This window comes from Anser brachyrhynchus, assembly GCF_964034855.1.
Source record: "Anser brachyrhynchus genome assembly, chromosome: 1".
Taxonomy (NCBI): Eukaryota; Metazoa; Chordata; class Aves; order Anseriformes; family Anatidae; genus Anser; species Anser brachyrhynchus.
In genome coordinates, this window is record NC_137694.1 from 155,814,234 (window position 1) to 155,829,846 (window position 15,613).

Sequence of the window (15,613 nt, forward strand, 5' to 3'; positions counted from 1 at the left end):
TAGGAAACTATGAAAATTATTTAAGTCCCAAAGAGTATAGAAAATAATAGCTCTATACCTTTCAAAATACAAAAGATAAAGCTTAGTTTTATACCCTTTGTCTTTTCACTCTGCATTGAATGTGCTCAGACAGAAAAAGTAAGGCAGCTGATAAAATCTGTGTTGTGATAACTATACAGAAAAGATCAAATCAAAACTGCACAGGCAATGGTAAACCTGGCAATTTCTCAATGAGGCTTTTTAACACTCTGTGATGTAGCTCAGTGGTATTCATGGGAGAAAGAAAAAGGTTCACCTTTATCTCAACTAGATTTCTTCCTAGCAAGCTAAAAAAAATTACTACAAACAGTGCAGCAAACATGGAGATACTAAAGCTCTACTTTTTAAAAAAAAAGATTTCAAAAATGCCTTAAGGTGGAGATCAATGTAGTAGAAAATCTTCATAAAAATTCTTATGACATATTTGATTTTGACTGAGGCAGAACTCAAATGAAAGCTCTTATATTTCTTAGAACATTATTAGCTAGTAAACAGTAGAAGCACTCTTATATTTTCTGAGGCTAAAAAAGGCATAACTTAAAATCCATTCCCGCATTAAGGAAACTAGCAAGTCCTTCAAGAACAACTAATAAAAAAAATCCTGTAGTTCAAGTTTCCACCCAATTCCTATCCATCATCCTTTCCATTTTTCACTGTACTCAAGAGCTGCTATGTTTAGTCTTATTTCAAAGGGGAACAATTGGTGTGTATGTACATATAGGTGCCTGTACGAGGCTGTTATCTGATTTTATTCAGGCTCAGTTGAGGGGTACAAATCATAGAGTTACGTTTCTGTAAGTTTCAGGAAAATAAGATTATGCAGCATTAGCTCAGCCTATAAAGACAACAAGGAACATCTTAGCTACAAGAAAAAGCTTCGGAGGGAGTTTATGTCTAACCATAAGAGATCCTTTTCTGTTTTAAAGCTTTTCCTGCAGTTAAGAGATTTGTATGGACTCTCTCTGGTGGATGACCTACTGAAAAACAATTTATGCTGAGGTGGTTTCCTTTAGCTCGGCTGAAAGGACTGTGAACCACTGTCCCACGGATCCCACTGTCTGCCCGGCTGCAGTCTTTCCAGTACTTATGGAGCTACCTAGCTGTTTGTGGGGGAAAAGGAGGGGACCTTTTGGCCATAACCAGCCTATCGGAAAATGTGTGGTGGAGCTGTCAGATCTCGGCTTCAGTAGGCCAAGGGCAGGGAGTATTATATTGTCAAGTTCTTCAAGGTTTTACACAGGCCCAGGATTTCTCTTGTGCGGGGGAGACCCGGACTCCTGACCCGCTCTTCTCCCCTTCACAAGCGCTGTAAAAACAACCAGGCCGTCATTTTGGCTTGCTGCTTTTGCAGCTTCTGACAGGAAGTCAAGTGCTTCCTGAAACCATAGCCCTCAGACGAGCTCTAGCGTTACCGTGACCTTTCTGAAAGCGTCCGCCCGAAGGGGAGGCAGGAAAAGGACACACCGGCACATGTCTAGGGTTTCTGCCATCTTCATCTACCGCCTCGTCCCGGCTTCCTTATTTTAAGCGGGCGGCCCCCCAGCCTGGCTCCCATCTCGCTTCACCTGCTCGGCCCCACTGACGGGGCTGCGGGAGAGGAGAAACGGGGCTTTTAGTTGCCAGAAACAACGAATACATTTAAAAAAAAAAAAAAATATCCTAAAACCTCCCAAACCCCGCAAGGCCAAGGCCCAGGTGCGGCGCTACGGGGCTGGATGGAGGCGCCTCGCCCAGCCCCGAGGACGATGCAAGCCCAGGCGGTGCGTACGGGGGGAGGAAGAGGAGGAGGAGGAGAAGAAGAAGGAGAAGGAGGAGAAAGAGGAGGAGGAGGGTCAATGGGAGGAGGGATGAGGAAGCCGCCGTTGCATCCGTGACGGGCGCCTGAGGAGCCGGCGCTTGGGACAGCCCCTTTGCTGCTGGCTCGGGGGGAGGGAGAGGAGGAGGAAGGAGGAAGGAGGAGGAGGAGGGGTGTACGAGCGCGGCGATGAGCTCAGCCCCGGCCCCTGGCGCCGCTTGAGGAGCCCCGGCCCCCTCCCCGAGGCCTCCGCCGCCGCCATGGCCCACTCCCCGGTGCAGACGGGCCTGCCGGGGATGCAGGTGAGCGCCCGCCGCCGGCGGGGCTCGGGGAAGGGCGGGCGGGGGCCGAAATGGCGGCGTGGGGTGTACGGGGTGTGGGGTGTACGGGGTGTGGGGGGTATGTGTGGGTGTGGGGTCGTGAAACCCCCGGGAACAAGGCGTGCTGCCAGCGAGGTCCGCGCCTGCTGGGTCCTTCCCTTAGGAGCCGCCGCTTTGCTGGAAGCATGCGAAGGGGCTGTGTCTCGTTTCCTTTTTTTCCTTCTTCTTAAAAAAAAAAAAATAATTTCCCCCTCCAGCCGCCCAGTAGTTCTCCCCCGTGTTTTAATCCACGAGGTGCAGCTCGGCTTTTCCAGCCCCCTGATGCTAACGAGGGGAAAGCAGGGCCCGAAAATGTTGACCTTCAGCCCATGCTGCAGTGGTCATCTGTAGGACTGGCTGGGTGGATGGTGGTGGATGGACGTCTGGGGGCTGTGCTTGGCCCTCAGGGCTGGGTAGCTGCTGGCCTTACGTGATGGAGTTGGCTGGGTTTGTGCAGTAGCGAGATATGTATATGTATATATATATATATATATTTAAACAACCGATGTGGTTTTCTGGTGGTTGAACTGCTTGCAACGCAAGCTTCTGGCAGAAAAGCCGTAAGGGCATCAGTGTTTGCATGTTATGCTAAGGTTTCCCACATCATATTAGATGCTTGCCTGCCCCGATCTCCAAAAGGAAAACTTATGAATGGGAGGTAAAGGTTTTTTGAATCCTGGACTGAAAGGTTTTGTGCTTCGTGAGGTGTAAGTATTGATTTACTTGGGATTGCGTGCTTGTTTTGCAAAGCAGATTCTACCTCGTGAATCTCAGGTCTTTGCATAACCCGAGGGTTTGAATTTAAAATGTTATATTCTTAGGCACGGCGTGAGTTGTATGCTCAGGCTGCCACTGGATGCCAAACTGAGTATGTAGGCCCTCGCCCTGAACCGATTGCTTTATCGCTCGGTAGGTACTGCTGTGGAGTGCTCGAGTTTACCTTCCAAATGTGAGCCCCTTGCTGATTGCGAAAGACACACAGAAGTAATGTTTCCTTCCTTTGGGTAGGGCTGGATTAATGCTAAATTTTCTGGTACTTATTTTGAAACAGAATCTGTATTTTAGGCTGAAAAAAGTCAGATTTGGAGTTGCTGGGAAGTAAGAGAATGAAGGTTACTCCAGCAATATGCATGTATTGTCCATGTGTGTCATTTCGTAATTTAGGGATCTGTTTTTTTTTATTGGCTTGTTTGGTTTGATATTTAGTTTGTAATACCGTGAGCTGTACTAAATCTTTAAGGCTGTCAGGATTTTTTTGTTAGTGCACATAATTTGGGGTTTTACTTCAATCTCTTTTTATTTAGGACAGTGTTGTTATTCTCATGAATTTTAATGTATTATTATTAGAGTTTCTTGAGTGTTTGGGAACTTTACTCTGTCTTTTTCACGCTGTTGTTAAAGACCAAACGAAGATAGGTAGAAGCATAAAATCCATGAGCAATGCGAAAGCTGCTTGCTAGTTTTCTGCCCCCACTTCAAGATGCCTAGATCCATTTCCATTCTGTCAGAATACACTGCAATCTCATAGTGGTCTCTTTTTAGCACACGATTCTTTTTGGCTCTATTTGCAGATAAATGTTCAAATATTAAGGTACGTACTATGTGTGGCGGCTGCTTAAATAAGACAAAGTTTATGGTTTGTGGCTTAGGTAGAAGAGAGGAATGGAGCTCAGTTCTCTGAGGTATAATTAAATTGTCTAAATCATGGGACTGTGTTTTCTCTTTCTGTAGTGTGATCCTTTCTCCCCACCTACCAGCTTCTGCAACAAATGGTGTAAACAATGTCAGTGAGAAAGTTAGGCAGCTTTCTCTCGCGTTCTTCGCTGTGCTTGTCCAAGAGACCAATCCGTATCCTACTGTGAACAAGAGGAACTTCCTGACCCCAAAAACTCACTAGCGCTTTGTTACGCTGTTTGGTGTGAGCAGAGGAGTGTGTAAGCAGGGCAGAGGAACGAAGGATTAATGCATTTCTCTCTGAACAACATATCTGATCGATGGTTGAAGAGTGATGCATGAAAAGTGAGTGGGTAGAGAGTAAGCCAAAGGAATGAGAAGCTGTGGAGGAAATGTAGGATGGTGCTGGAAGGTTGTCAAATCCAAGACTCACTGTCTGCTGCGAAGCGGGCATGTTCTAACCAGAATAGAAACAGAGCTGGGTTTTGACCTAATTTTCGATGTGTGCAAATAAGTTTGGACTCGATGTTTGTACTGCCCTTAGTTTAAGGGCTCTGTGTCGATAGGCGTTTGAGCGTGTGGCATGCAGGGGCATCACTACTAAACTGTCAGAAAGTCTTCTTCATTCTCTCTGCTTTACACAGCTGACTTAAGAAGAATGCTTGCTTGTCTGTAACGTGTGATATTTTTGCATGGCTGGCTCAGAAAAAGTGTGTGTGACCTGTAAAAGGGACTTTCAGACCAGGCTGGCTTGCACTTCCAAGGCTGTGGTAAGCTTCTAGAGTTTCTTTATGAGACCATTTAAAATGATAAAATACTGTGTTCATAAATTAATGGTACGGGTGCTCGGTGGGCTGTAATGCATTTTGAAGCCTGTTAGGAGTGTCTTGAACCAGAAAGCTCAGGATATGTAGGCTTGCAGAGAGAAGCTCAAGGGCTGAAGCTGCAGAACACGGTACTGCAGTACATCAAGCTGTCAGATATCTGGCAGCAAGCAGTTTTAATGTAATCTTTAGCAATAAAATGCTAAAATTAATAGTTATTAAACATCTTTCTCCTCTCTTCGCACACTTAAGAAGGTTTTGGGGTTAAGCTATGTCTGATTTGTTTCTGTTTTCCTTTGTTTCTGAAGTTGGAGAACTAGAAAAGCAGTTGGGTTTTTTAACCTCATCTCTTTGTGTAATTCTGACTGTGAAGTTCCTTTAAAATGAACCATACATTGTGGTTTTAACAAGAAGAATACTTTCAAGAACTCTTGCTGAGGAAAGATAAGTGGCTCCATCAACGTCAGATTCTGGAGAAGTGAGAGGAGCCCATAGGTGGTGTGTGCCTTTTTGGCACTTAGCTGTGTTCAGCCAGTACAGTGCAGTGGTTGGGGTGGATCTAGGTGTGATACTTCTCTGTGCTTCTGCAGTACAGGTGAGAAAGAGTTTCACATGACTAAGAGCTTCAAATTCATTTCTGTGACATAATGGATGTGAATGCTGATGGATTGCAGAATTACTGATAAGAAATAGTTACTTTCACCTTTCCTATTTCAGTTTCCTGAAGGGAAAAAAAAACAGCCAAAACAAAAACTCTCCTTTTTTTTTTTTTTTGCCCTGAAATGCCCGGAACTCTTTTTTTTTTTTTCCAGAAAAAATATTTTCTGAGAAGTTTTGTTTGTATTTTTAGGTGTGCCCGTATGCCACATTCGTAAAATTCCTAATGTGCTTTTAAAATTGCATCATCTTGAAGCCAAAGCCTCTTGTGTATGATGCAACTTTTCTTTATCTTCCTCCCTTTCATTTTTTGGTAATAATAATAGTGCTTAGTATACCATTAAAAAAAAATCATTCTTCATTTTCAGTGCAAGAACTGCATCCATTTCTTCATCCAAAATCTAATTAAACAAAAAAATCACACCACCTTGCCACAAGAAACCCTAGCTAAAACTTTAACTAGATTTAAGTGAGAGCTTGACAAATGAAGAAGGGCTGCTAAGTATAAAGGCACCGCTTCTGACTCAGTGAGTGTCTGAACTGTAAATTCGCTGGAGACTGGAAGAGTGTTTTGGAAAATGCCGATGTTTACTTGTGTGTTCTTGCACTTTTCCCAGGATGTTCGCTCTCGGCTGCTGTAGGAGAAAGTGTTGGGGCCTCCAGGATGCTTTGTTCTGATCCAGCGTGGCTCTTCTTGTGCTCTGACACATTATGCATATTACTGTCTTCCCTACTATAATTCATTCTCCTTTTACAATAAACTGTTGTAGCTGTCTTGTGTGTGAGCTCTGTGTTTGGTAACCACAACGCACTGGGTTTTGAAGGCTCTGAAAAGGCTGTGCAGCCTCTGCTGCCTTGCGTCTGCAGCACGTGTATGGGAGTTTCAGTTTTTTTTCCCAGTTTCGATTTTTTGAAGGTTTGTGCTCACTGCTCTTGTTTAAGTGATAGTTTGATAGAGTAACCTGCAGCAGTTCATTATATGAAAGATCCTTGGACCATTATGGTCATGGCTAACCTGTTGTAAAATATCCAGGGGACAGATGCCCCGGACTCAGTGGCATATTATAAGCTTGGTCCTTCAGCGCGAGGACAGAAGGGTTTTCATTTTGCAGGAACAGAGTTGGTGTCCTCTGGCTTTTTAGGTCAAAGGCTCCTTCAGGGCTACGCAACAGTTGCCTGGAGTTTTTCTAGACAAGTCAACTCTTACCGACAGCAGAACTATTGATAGTGCGAAGACGTGTAGCAACTTCTAGCGAATGTGTGCCTGCTGAGCTCTTTTCTCCTACACCCCCAAAATGTTGCCATTAAGTGTAAGTGGAGGAGTGAGAGTTGGTTTCCTTTGGACATGCTGTGGATGACTTCTTGGGGAAGCTTCCTAGGAAGTCATCGTTGCAGGGTGAAGCTTCAGGTTTGGATTTTATTTAACCCACGGTGCTGCAAACTCAGCCCGTAGAGTTAAAATGACAGCAGGTGAGTTAAGGTTTTCTCATTCTTTACGGTTCTTTGATCTACTCTGCTTGTGGCCTTTGCAGGTCCTTTTCTGTCAGGTGGAATAACCCTCATGTATGAACTGCTCTGCCTTTGGGGAGCAGTTTGAGGGAGTTGATGCAGTCAGCCCCAGAAGTGACAGACTACCTCATAAATAGCTGAAGGACTGAGGAAGACAGCTCTTGCAATAATGAGTGACAAGAGGGAATCCTTACTTGCCTGAATCTGTTACCTTGTTTCAGCCTTTCTGTGGTTTTGGAGCGATCCATTTTAGATGTGCTTTCCAGATTTCTGTTTAATTTTAAAATTTTATATAAAGGCAGGGTGGCGTGTTTATACAGAGGTAGAGGGGGTAAGGAGAGGTACTCTGATTTCCAAAGGCTGAGCTTACGAAATCTAGTTTTTGTATCTCTGCTCTGGTATCAGTCACGTCCACGATGGCTCGATGTCCTTATCAGTTACTGCATTCACCTTTTTATCTTCTTATTGTCTCAACGTTTGTGTCAGCAGCCTCTGAACAGGAAAAGCACATTTCCATCAGGTGGGCTTCCAGAACAGGTAAATAGATGCTGCTTCTGGCAGGTATGTTTAGTCTAGTCAGCGGTGTCGGCAAGTTTCCCGTCTCTTGTTGGAGTAAGGTGCCCTTTTAGTCAGCTGTCATTTTAGTTCCCAAGGAGACAGAAGACTGCTGATGCAGCCAGTACGTTTAAATACTGGGACCTGTGTTTTGAGAGGTATACAAGGTTTTGGCCGCGATGTACACGGTGGCGTCTTTCGTGTTTCTGAGATAGGAAATGACTATTTCTATCTTGGCTACATCTTAAATTGTGCTAAAATTCTTTTCATGTTCCCTGTCTTGGGCAGGGAACTGCCAAATACTGACTAACAGAGCCAGCACGGCATCTAGCGTAGAATACTGCATCCTGTAATAACTTCACCTGGTTATCGCTTTGCTGATGTTACACCCACCGGTGCTGGTGGAGCCCTGTTTAGTCGTGTGTGGACAGAGGTGGTCCTTTGTGTGGGTGCAGCTATGTGATCAAAATGTCTTTTACTTGTAAGCTCTTGAAGTTGAGGACTCTTGTGTTTGTCCATCTGCATCTCTTAACCTGGGGTACGTTTTCTTGCATATATATGCACATGGCAATTAATAAGAGGCAATACATTGGGAAACATCAGTTTACTGAATTTGGGATGTGGAGTGAGAAAGAGTATATTGCTTCTTCACATAACAGGAAATGATTCTATGACTTGATACTCCATGACCAGTCCCAGAACAATTTTCTTCTTGGGTTTCCTAATCCATTATTAAGAACTTATATTTTGGTTTCGACTGTAAAAGTAGCAATTTCATCGTGACAAAATTAGGCACTCTTCTGGGCTGATGTGTTTGGGTTGTATGCTTGATTGAGCTTTGCGTCATGATCGGTACAGGGTGATGATGGCATTCCCAAGTTAACTGATACCACTAAAATCTTTTTTTTTCTTTTTTTTTTCTCCCATGTCCCTCCCTGCTGTCTCTCCTGAAATCAAACTCGTGAATATTCATATTCAGGATGTATAGTTGCAAAGTCAAAAGAAAACTACATTTATCTGAAGAGGTGTTTTGAATTGACAATATATGTATATATATCTTTTCTGAAATTGCTTTCATAAGCCAACAAATACTTTGTTTACTGCAAGTATTTGTGTGTGGAATCATTCCCTCTTAGTGGACAAGAGCAGATCTGGGAGTAAGAAATATTTGGGTTGCAGAGGCTTCAGGCTGTCGTGTGTGTTCGTTCTGTATTAATAATTCTATAGAAAATAAGACTTGAATCAGGAATATTCTGGGAGTGCTTGTACTCACATTCTCTTTCAAGTTGTGTTATTAGGCACCTTTTAAGAGACGTTTGGGGTGTCTTGTCAGATGGTAGAATAGCTATAAGTCTTCCCTCAAATTATGGGAATGCTGTAGCTCCTAAAACTCATTTTTTCTTCTTTTTCTCAGTTAGTATTAACGCAACGTAAGTTTCCAAGTGCTTCTATTAGTGCGATTTATTCAGCCGTTGGTCACAATGGTGGCAACTTCCAGCGAGAGCCACCACTTTCTGGCATTGAACAATAGCAGGGCATGTGAGGTGTGATGGTCACGGTGTCTGAGCAAGTGCAAACAAGGGAGAGGCATTGTTAGAAAGCTCTTCTTCGAGGCTCTTCCTTAGCTGTCTTTCACTCGCTGTCTAAAATACGTTCTAGATGTCAGTGCTGTGTCTGCTGGTGATATCTGCTGTTTTCATTGCATGCTGAAGGCACGGGGAGATTTTTTCAGTTGCAGCAATCTGCTTTTAAATAGTGTGATGGATGGGAGGGAGGAGTACAGCTTCTGAAAGCTCCTAGCTATGGTATTAAAATGCTATGTTATTAAAAATTACAAATGAGCTTGAGAAACTATTTAAATTAGAATTCATGTTGATTTAAAATTTATTCTTTCTGAATGCTTGTTTAAAAAAAGAAAAAGAAAGCAGGTTATGGTTAGGCAACTGTTAATTTTGGCATTGAACTCCTAAGGGTGTACATTAAGTTGCTTTCTGAATGGTAATCTGAATGAACAATATCATGACGTTAAGGTTTGACTTTTTTTCAGGGGACACTGAACCCAGAAGATGACATTAGTTCACTGGGAATTTGGAAGCATGTCTTGGAGATCCATGTTATTGATAAAGAACTGAAAGTTTCGTATTCTGGATCCCAGACAAATGCAGTTTCCTTGAAAGTAGGTGGAAAGGGGGTTGTACGATGGATGAGGAATAATGTTTTAATAGGCAACTCTCCCCCTAACCCTGCTTAAAACCTCTTCCAGTCTAATCAGAAAACAGAGTTTATGAGGGAGTTGACCTGTGAAACAGATGTGAGTGTTAGTAAGGCCACTGCGATGCATGCTGTGTGGGTTTGTCTTCGTTTCTGTTCAACAACTGAAGTGTTTGAGAGATGCAAGGCTTTAGAGGACCCCTGTCCCCCACCCTTTGGTTATAACCCCCTGAAGTTTCTTGGCAGAATTTATGGCATCCTGCCTCCGTCTTATTTCAGTTTCCCACCAACTACAGGAAACGATCTTGTAAATTGTATCAGCTATACATATATCTGGTATGTATGTATATATCGTGGAAAGCAAAAACTGATACCAGCTTCTGAGAAAGGTAAAATGCTGTGTAGCAAAATTTGAGGCTTCTCTTTCCTGTAAGCAATTGTTCCTGATGTTGTGAAACCATTTAAGCATACAATTTTGGTTTGTTGTGGATTTTTTTTTTCCTTTATTTCAATTTTTATTTTAATATAAAAATATTTTTGTGTGTTTTCAGCTTGTCTTTGAAGTTCTGACTTGGATGCAAATAATTTAGCAGAGTTACCAGCTGGATGGGGTCAGATTGTAGGCCCATCTGGTCCAGTGTTTTGTCTTTGGTGGTGGTTAGGAATAGATGTCTAAGAAAAAAAGTGTAAGAATGGGGTAACTTGCAATACTTCCATGGCATACTTCCACAGCTTCTGGTAAATTGTACTGCTCAAGGATTTCCAGAGCCAGAAGTGATTATGTGGATGGATTTCTTTATGTTCGTTTTTATTTTATTCTATTAGTTTCATCAGTCCTTAATGATTTTGTAGGATTCATTGTCTGTGACACTCTATTACAGTGTGTATCCAGGTTTCCCTGCACACGTGTGAACAAGGTTCAAGCCATATTATTTTTATCTCCAAGTGTGGTAGCAGACAGCAGTAATCACCAGCAGTCACAAGCCAGGTCACCACGTGGTATTTCATATTCACCAGAAATCTCTAAACTTGTTTAGGTGATGGTATTTTGGGCTTGATACGGAGTGAGGATTGGACTGATTAATTGGAAATTGATTTGGTAAAATTAAAAGTATAGGAAAGAGGTGTCAAAAGACAATTGTCGATTTCAAAAGAGCAGGCATAGATCAGAGATCAGAGACCAGAGATCTGCAAGTGGAATCAGTTCCCCGAATAATTTGAGAACTCAAACAAGGAGATGGCTTGGAATTACTGCAGGTTAAAGAGAAAAGTATATAATAGTAATAATAATAACTGAATGAATAGGCTTTCACAAAAGGAGATGAGAGATAAGAGTTGGGATGCGATGCGGAAAAGGACTCCTGTTAAAGCTATGGCTTAGGTCAGAAAGTTATGAATAAAGTTAGAAGTGTATACTTGATCTAACTAACTTGAGTTTCAGTAACATTTTCTATTGAGCTACAGGGGTGGCAGAATGAGAGACACATAAAACCAGCTGTACTGTAAGATGTGTGTAGTGCTGGCTTTGAGGGGAGAACTGGGCAGGTGATGGCAGGGGATGATGCTGCTGGTTTCCCCAGGGTTGTTCTTGACTGTTGGTGATGGAGATGTGGCCTTGGCAATAAAAAAAGGAAAAAAAAAATGGGAAAAAATGTCCGGCTACTACTGAACAACTCGGTGACCTTGAGGATTTGAATTCCTGAACAAACCAGCATGAAGTGCAAGGTGTCAGAAGAATGAATTGCTACAAAGAACCTCTGCAAGAGGCTGGGTGCTCGTGAGTTGGAAATGCAGGGGACTGGGAAGAGGTGAGTTTGAGCCAGGAGGCCAGGCTGAACAAATCTGATCTCAGAATATTTTGGGACTCTCTTTATTCTGTAGCAGTGGGCAACGCTGATTACTGAGCAGAGTACGTAGAAGAGTTCATCTTAAGTGCAAGATATTTTTCTGGCTAATTAAGGTCAGAAGTAATGAATCCGACGTGGAACAAGTACAGAGAGGTTGCTGTAATTATTGGGAGAACGACGGCGCTGCTTATGATGAGAAGCGAAGGGCTTTGTTCTGCGTGGTTAAACAAGCCAGAGGCTGAGAAGGGATGGTTGTGGTCGCTGTGAGAAGTGCGAGAAGCCATCCGAACAGAAACCAAACCGCCACTAACTGGTTATGGAAATCAGGATTTTTGTGATTGTTAGACCTAAACGTTCCTTGGGTTTGTTTCTGTTCTGCTGCAGTATGGATTCGGTGACATGCTTTGAAGTAAAAGTTCTAGTGGCAGAGAGTCTAGCTCCTTGCCAAACAAGATGATTGGCTTTATCCTTTTGGAGCAGATGTTGCTCTTCTGTTCTGTGGTTTGTCACAGTTCTGTGAAGGTGCTTTCAGCAGTTCCCATACTTGTAATGTTAGTAGGAAAATGCTATAAGCTCAGCGAAAGCTTGCGAAGAGTCAGCAAGAGACTAGTGGCAGAACCTATGGAAAGCATTTTTCTCTATATTCAGTCGTATAGAGAGAATATTTATAAAGCTATTTGAATATTTTGGCTCTGTTGGAAGGCTCTGCAGAAACAAAACAAAAGTTGGCGAGAATCTTTTCCAGATGTTATCTCGGAAAAATGAATGGGAATTGGCCGCTCGTGTAATTGCAAATTCAAGCAGTTCATTATGTATCTGGAGGCCTGATCTGGCCATTTCTGAAATAGAGCAGATCATTAAAGAGAGCCCAACTGGTAGTTTTCCATAAACACAGGCTGCCAGTAGTTTAAGGCTCGCACTTCAAACACCTAGTCTCCTGGGAAGAAAATTTGGACCTTCTCACACGGCAAGGGAGCTTCTTTTTGAACAGCTCCTACCTCCTGTGGCTCAGAACAAAGTTCAGGAATGGTAACTTTCAAATTTTAAAGCTAAGAAATGCATGTACAAAAGTTCTGATTTTTGGAAGGTAGGTACATACTCTTTCCTATATAGTTTATTTATATACATTACTTCCAATTATGTATATATATATATTACTATATATATATAGTAATAAATATTTTCACAAGGAGCTTGGAGAAGGATCCTGTTGTAATACAATATTGTTTATATTGTATTAATACCAGATATTATCGAACCATTCGTTTTTCAAGATGGCCATAAGATTTTGGTCATAGAAAACTCAGGACCAATTCTTCCTAGCTTCTCAGAACTTCCAAACGCTCCGCCTGAAGAAATCAGTGGCTTTATCTCTGAACTCAGACACAACTATCTGGTCCTCAACGTGCCTAATTCAGCTGTGAAACTTGCGTGGCTCATAGCTTTGGGCAAACTAAAACGTCTTCTGGGTGATCTGCCTCTAGGGGCTGCAAGGTTTCATTATGTAACCTTTGAGATAGGAGAGCAGAAACAGAAGTATAGGTGGGAGATGCTTGATAAGCCAGACTTAATTGTTGAAGAGAAAATGTTGGCTCAGCACTTGTCTGTGGTAGCTTAGAAATTTGTGCTTAGTTACCCCTGTTTATGCTTTTGCAGAGTTTGTCTAAGTAGTATGAATTGTTTAGTGTAATGCTTATTTAGACATTACTGTATTTGTCTAGTAAGAGCCTTTTTCTATACCAATAATATATTTCCACTTTGGTTAACATGAACCTCATCCTTCTAAGAACAATAGGAAGCCTTTTCAGGTGTCTGTTTCTTAAGAGGAAGAGTCTAAGTAATGCCACCCTATTTTCCTGCACGTCATGGCTGTTCCCTCCAGGCATGATTTATCCAGCGTATTTGTAACCTAAGTATTTTTAGTAGCTATAAAGACCCTTGCTGGTAGATCAAGAAGGCACACGGTGGAACTCAGCATCTGTGCACTAGAAGCGCGAAGCTGGAGAGCAGCCGTAGCTAACAATACTTGACGGTGGAGAAAAACCAGCTGTGGCAGAATGGTTCACATAGGTCTTGGGTTCTTTTTTGGGGTGACGTGTTTAGGTAGGTGCTCGTAGTCCTCACACAACTTGCTTCGAGATAGCTGGGAGCAGAGTGTGTGTTAGGAGAGAAAGAGTTTATTCAACTGAGAGAAGAAAAAAATAAATCCCGCTCCGGGAAAAGCTTGGGGTCAAGAATAAGGAGGAAGTATGGCAGTTTGTGCAGGTGATCCTTAGGAGGAGAAAGTTGAAGAGAATTGCTTCCCACAACAAACAAAAGGAAATAGTGAGTGCACTGAAGAGTGGGAACGGAATCCTTACAGGATGTGGTGTGTGAAAAATTCAAAGGAATAGGTCCCTGCATCCTGGGAAGGGAGCAATTTAAGGAGGAAGGGACAGCAGAAAGGATTACTTTCATTGGTAATGATATTTGACCAACCTTAGTTTTAATAGAAACAAAATCTTTGTAAGGATCTTTCATTCTCACTGTAGCTTATTGCCCAAGAAAAAGAAATTGAGGTAATACCATTTTCTCATGCCAAATAGGGTAAATCCCTGTCACAGGGACTGTGATAAATTTGCACTTCATATACAGGGAAGCATAAATATTGCAATATGTGCATATAAAGGATGTAGAAAGAACACATTAATTATGGAGATGGAAAAAAAAAGAGTACCTGGATAAATTGGAACATGTAGAATTTTTAAAGTGTTTGCTGCCTTTAAAAACGTCACATTTCATTTTAATGTTACAAATGCTTAGTAATTTTTCTCTTATTTTTTAACAGACTCTGAAGGCAGATCCCGAAGAACTTTTTACAAAACTGGAGAAAATTGGTAAGGGCTCTTTTGGTGAAGTTTTCAAAGGAATTGACAATCGGACTCAGAAAGTGGTTGCTATAAAAATTATTGATCTAGAAGAAGCAGAAGACGAAATAGAAGACATCCAACAAGAGATCACAGTGCTGAGTCAATGTGACAGTTCATATGTAACTAAATATTACGGATCCTATTTAAAGGTAAGATGCTCACAGTTGATGGTGGTTTGATTTTACCAGTAATTCTTTTCCAAGTTGTCCAATCATGCCTATTTTCAAGGGCAAGGTTTCAAGCAGACCTCAGTTGAAGAAAAATCTATTTTTGTTCTTTAATTTCTAAAGAAAGAACGTGTTACTATATTTTTGTGACATGTGACAGAATTTAATGGGAAAAAAGCATGTCTTGCCACTTCTGTACAGAAAGGATTCATTTAAATGACGACATCAATTTGCTAAGCTCTTTCTAAATAATATGTGTAGATTTTCCTAATATTAGGAAAATACAACCTGTTAAACATTGGTTACGTTCAGAAAACTATTACCTAAATCTGTATTTGAATAGTCAAAACATTAAAAGCAATGCAGTGTCAGCTGTTCTGCAAAATTTGAATTTTTTTATCAAGGTCTGCTGAGTAGCAAAGTATAGGTTGCTTTTCTAAGGAGGCTGAACCAGCCTTGATCTGAATGTTTTAAAAATCAAAATTAAAAAAAGTTAATCTACGAACTCATTAGCAAATGGCACATTAGCCGTACGTGAAGGTAATAGAAGGGTTTTCCATTAATTGCTTTTTGGATCTGCTCCCCTTCCATCCTCCCTGAGATTCTCCTGAGAAGTTTAGATTTCAGGCTTTCAGGGTTCATTTTTGAGTGTGCCAAATAGGTGTTTTTTTTTTTTTTGGCGGGGGGTGTTTTTAACTGGCTGAATAGAATGGTTTATTACCTCTAGCAGGTAGTGAAAATATCTGGAAGCTTTTGGTACTACTTTATTTTTGTGGTCAGACTTTGTGTCCCCCATCTGGGTAGCTCTTTATTTTTTTAACAGATGACAAGCTGGTTAAGAGATCGTACTCTTGAAAGGGTTTGAAATTGAGTAGGCAGAAAATACTTCTAAATTAAATTTCAGTCTGCTTTTACTTTTGTGGAAACATTCTACTTCATCACTAAAGATGTGAAGGTTCTGGAAGTGGGACCCCTTTTTATCTCTGGATTTCTGAGATTACCAGTTGGTTTGCAAGGAAAAAGGACTTTTTATCTGAATCCAGGAGATGCATAACTGAAGGGGCAGA

The 15,613-nt window shown here is 41.8% G+C and overlaps 1 protein-coding gene across 4 annotated transcripts in view; it reads left to right on the forward strand.

Moving 5' to 3' along the window:
• Positions 1–1,198: 1,198 nt before the first annotated feature.
• Positions 1,199–15,613, forward strand: part of STK24 (serine/threonine kinase 24) — a 54,755-nt gene continuing 40,340 nt past the window's right edge. For 2 of the 4 annotated variants that reach the window (XR_013944878.1, XM_080575931.1), the window contains exons 1-2: positions 1,201–1,799; positions 14,298–14,528. Coding sequence is in view for 2 of the 4 variants with exons in the window: in XM_080575931.1 (XP_080432057.1) it covers positions 1,755–1,799; positions 14,298–14,528 (276 nt within the window). In the remaining 2 variants the exon portion in view is untranslated. Of the gene's footprint in view, positions 1,800–1,863; positions 2,137–14,297; positions 14,529–15,613 lie in introns of those variants that run through there. The other 2 variants (XM_080575933.1, XM_080575932.1) reach the window with 2 other exon arrangements.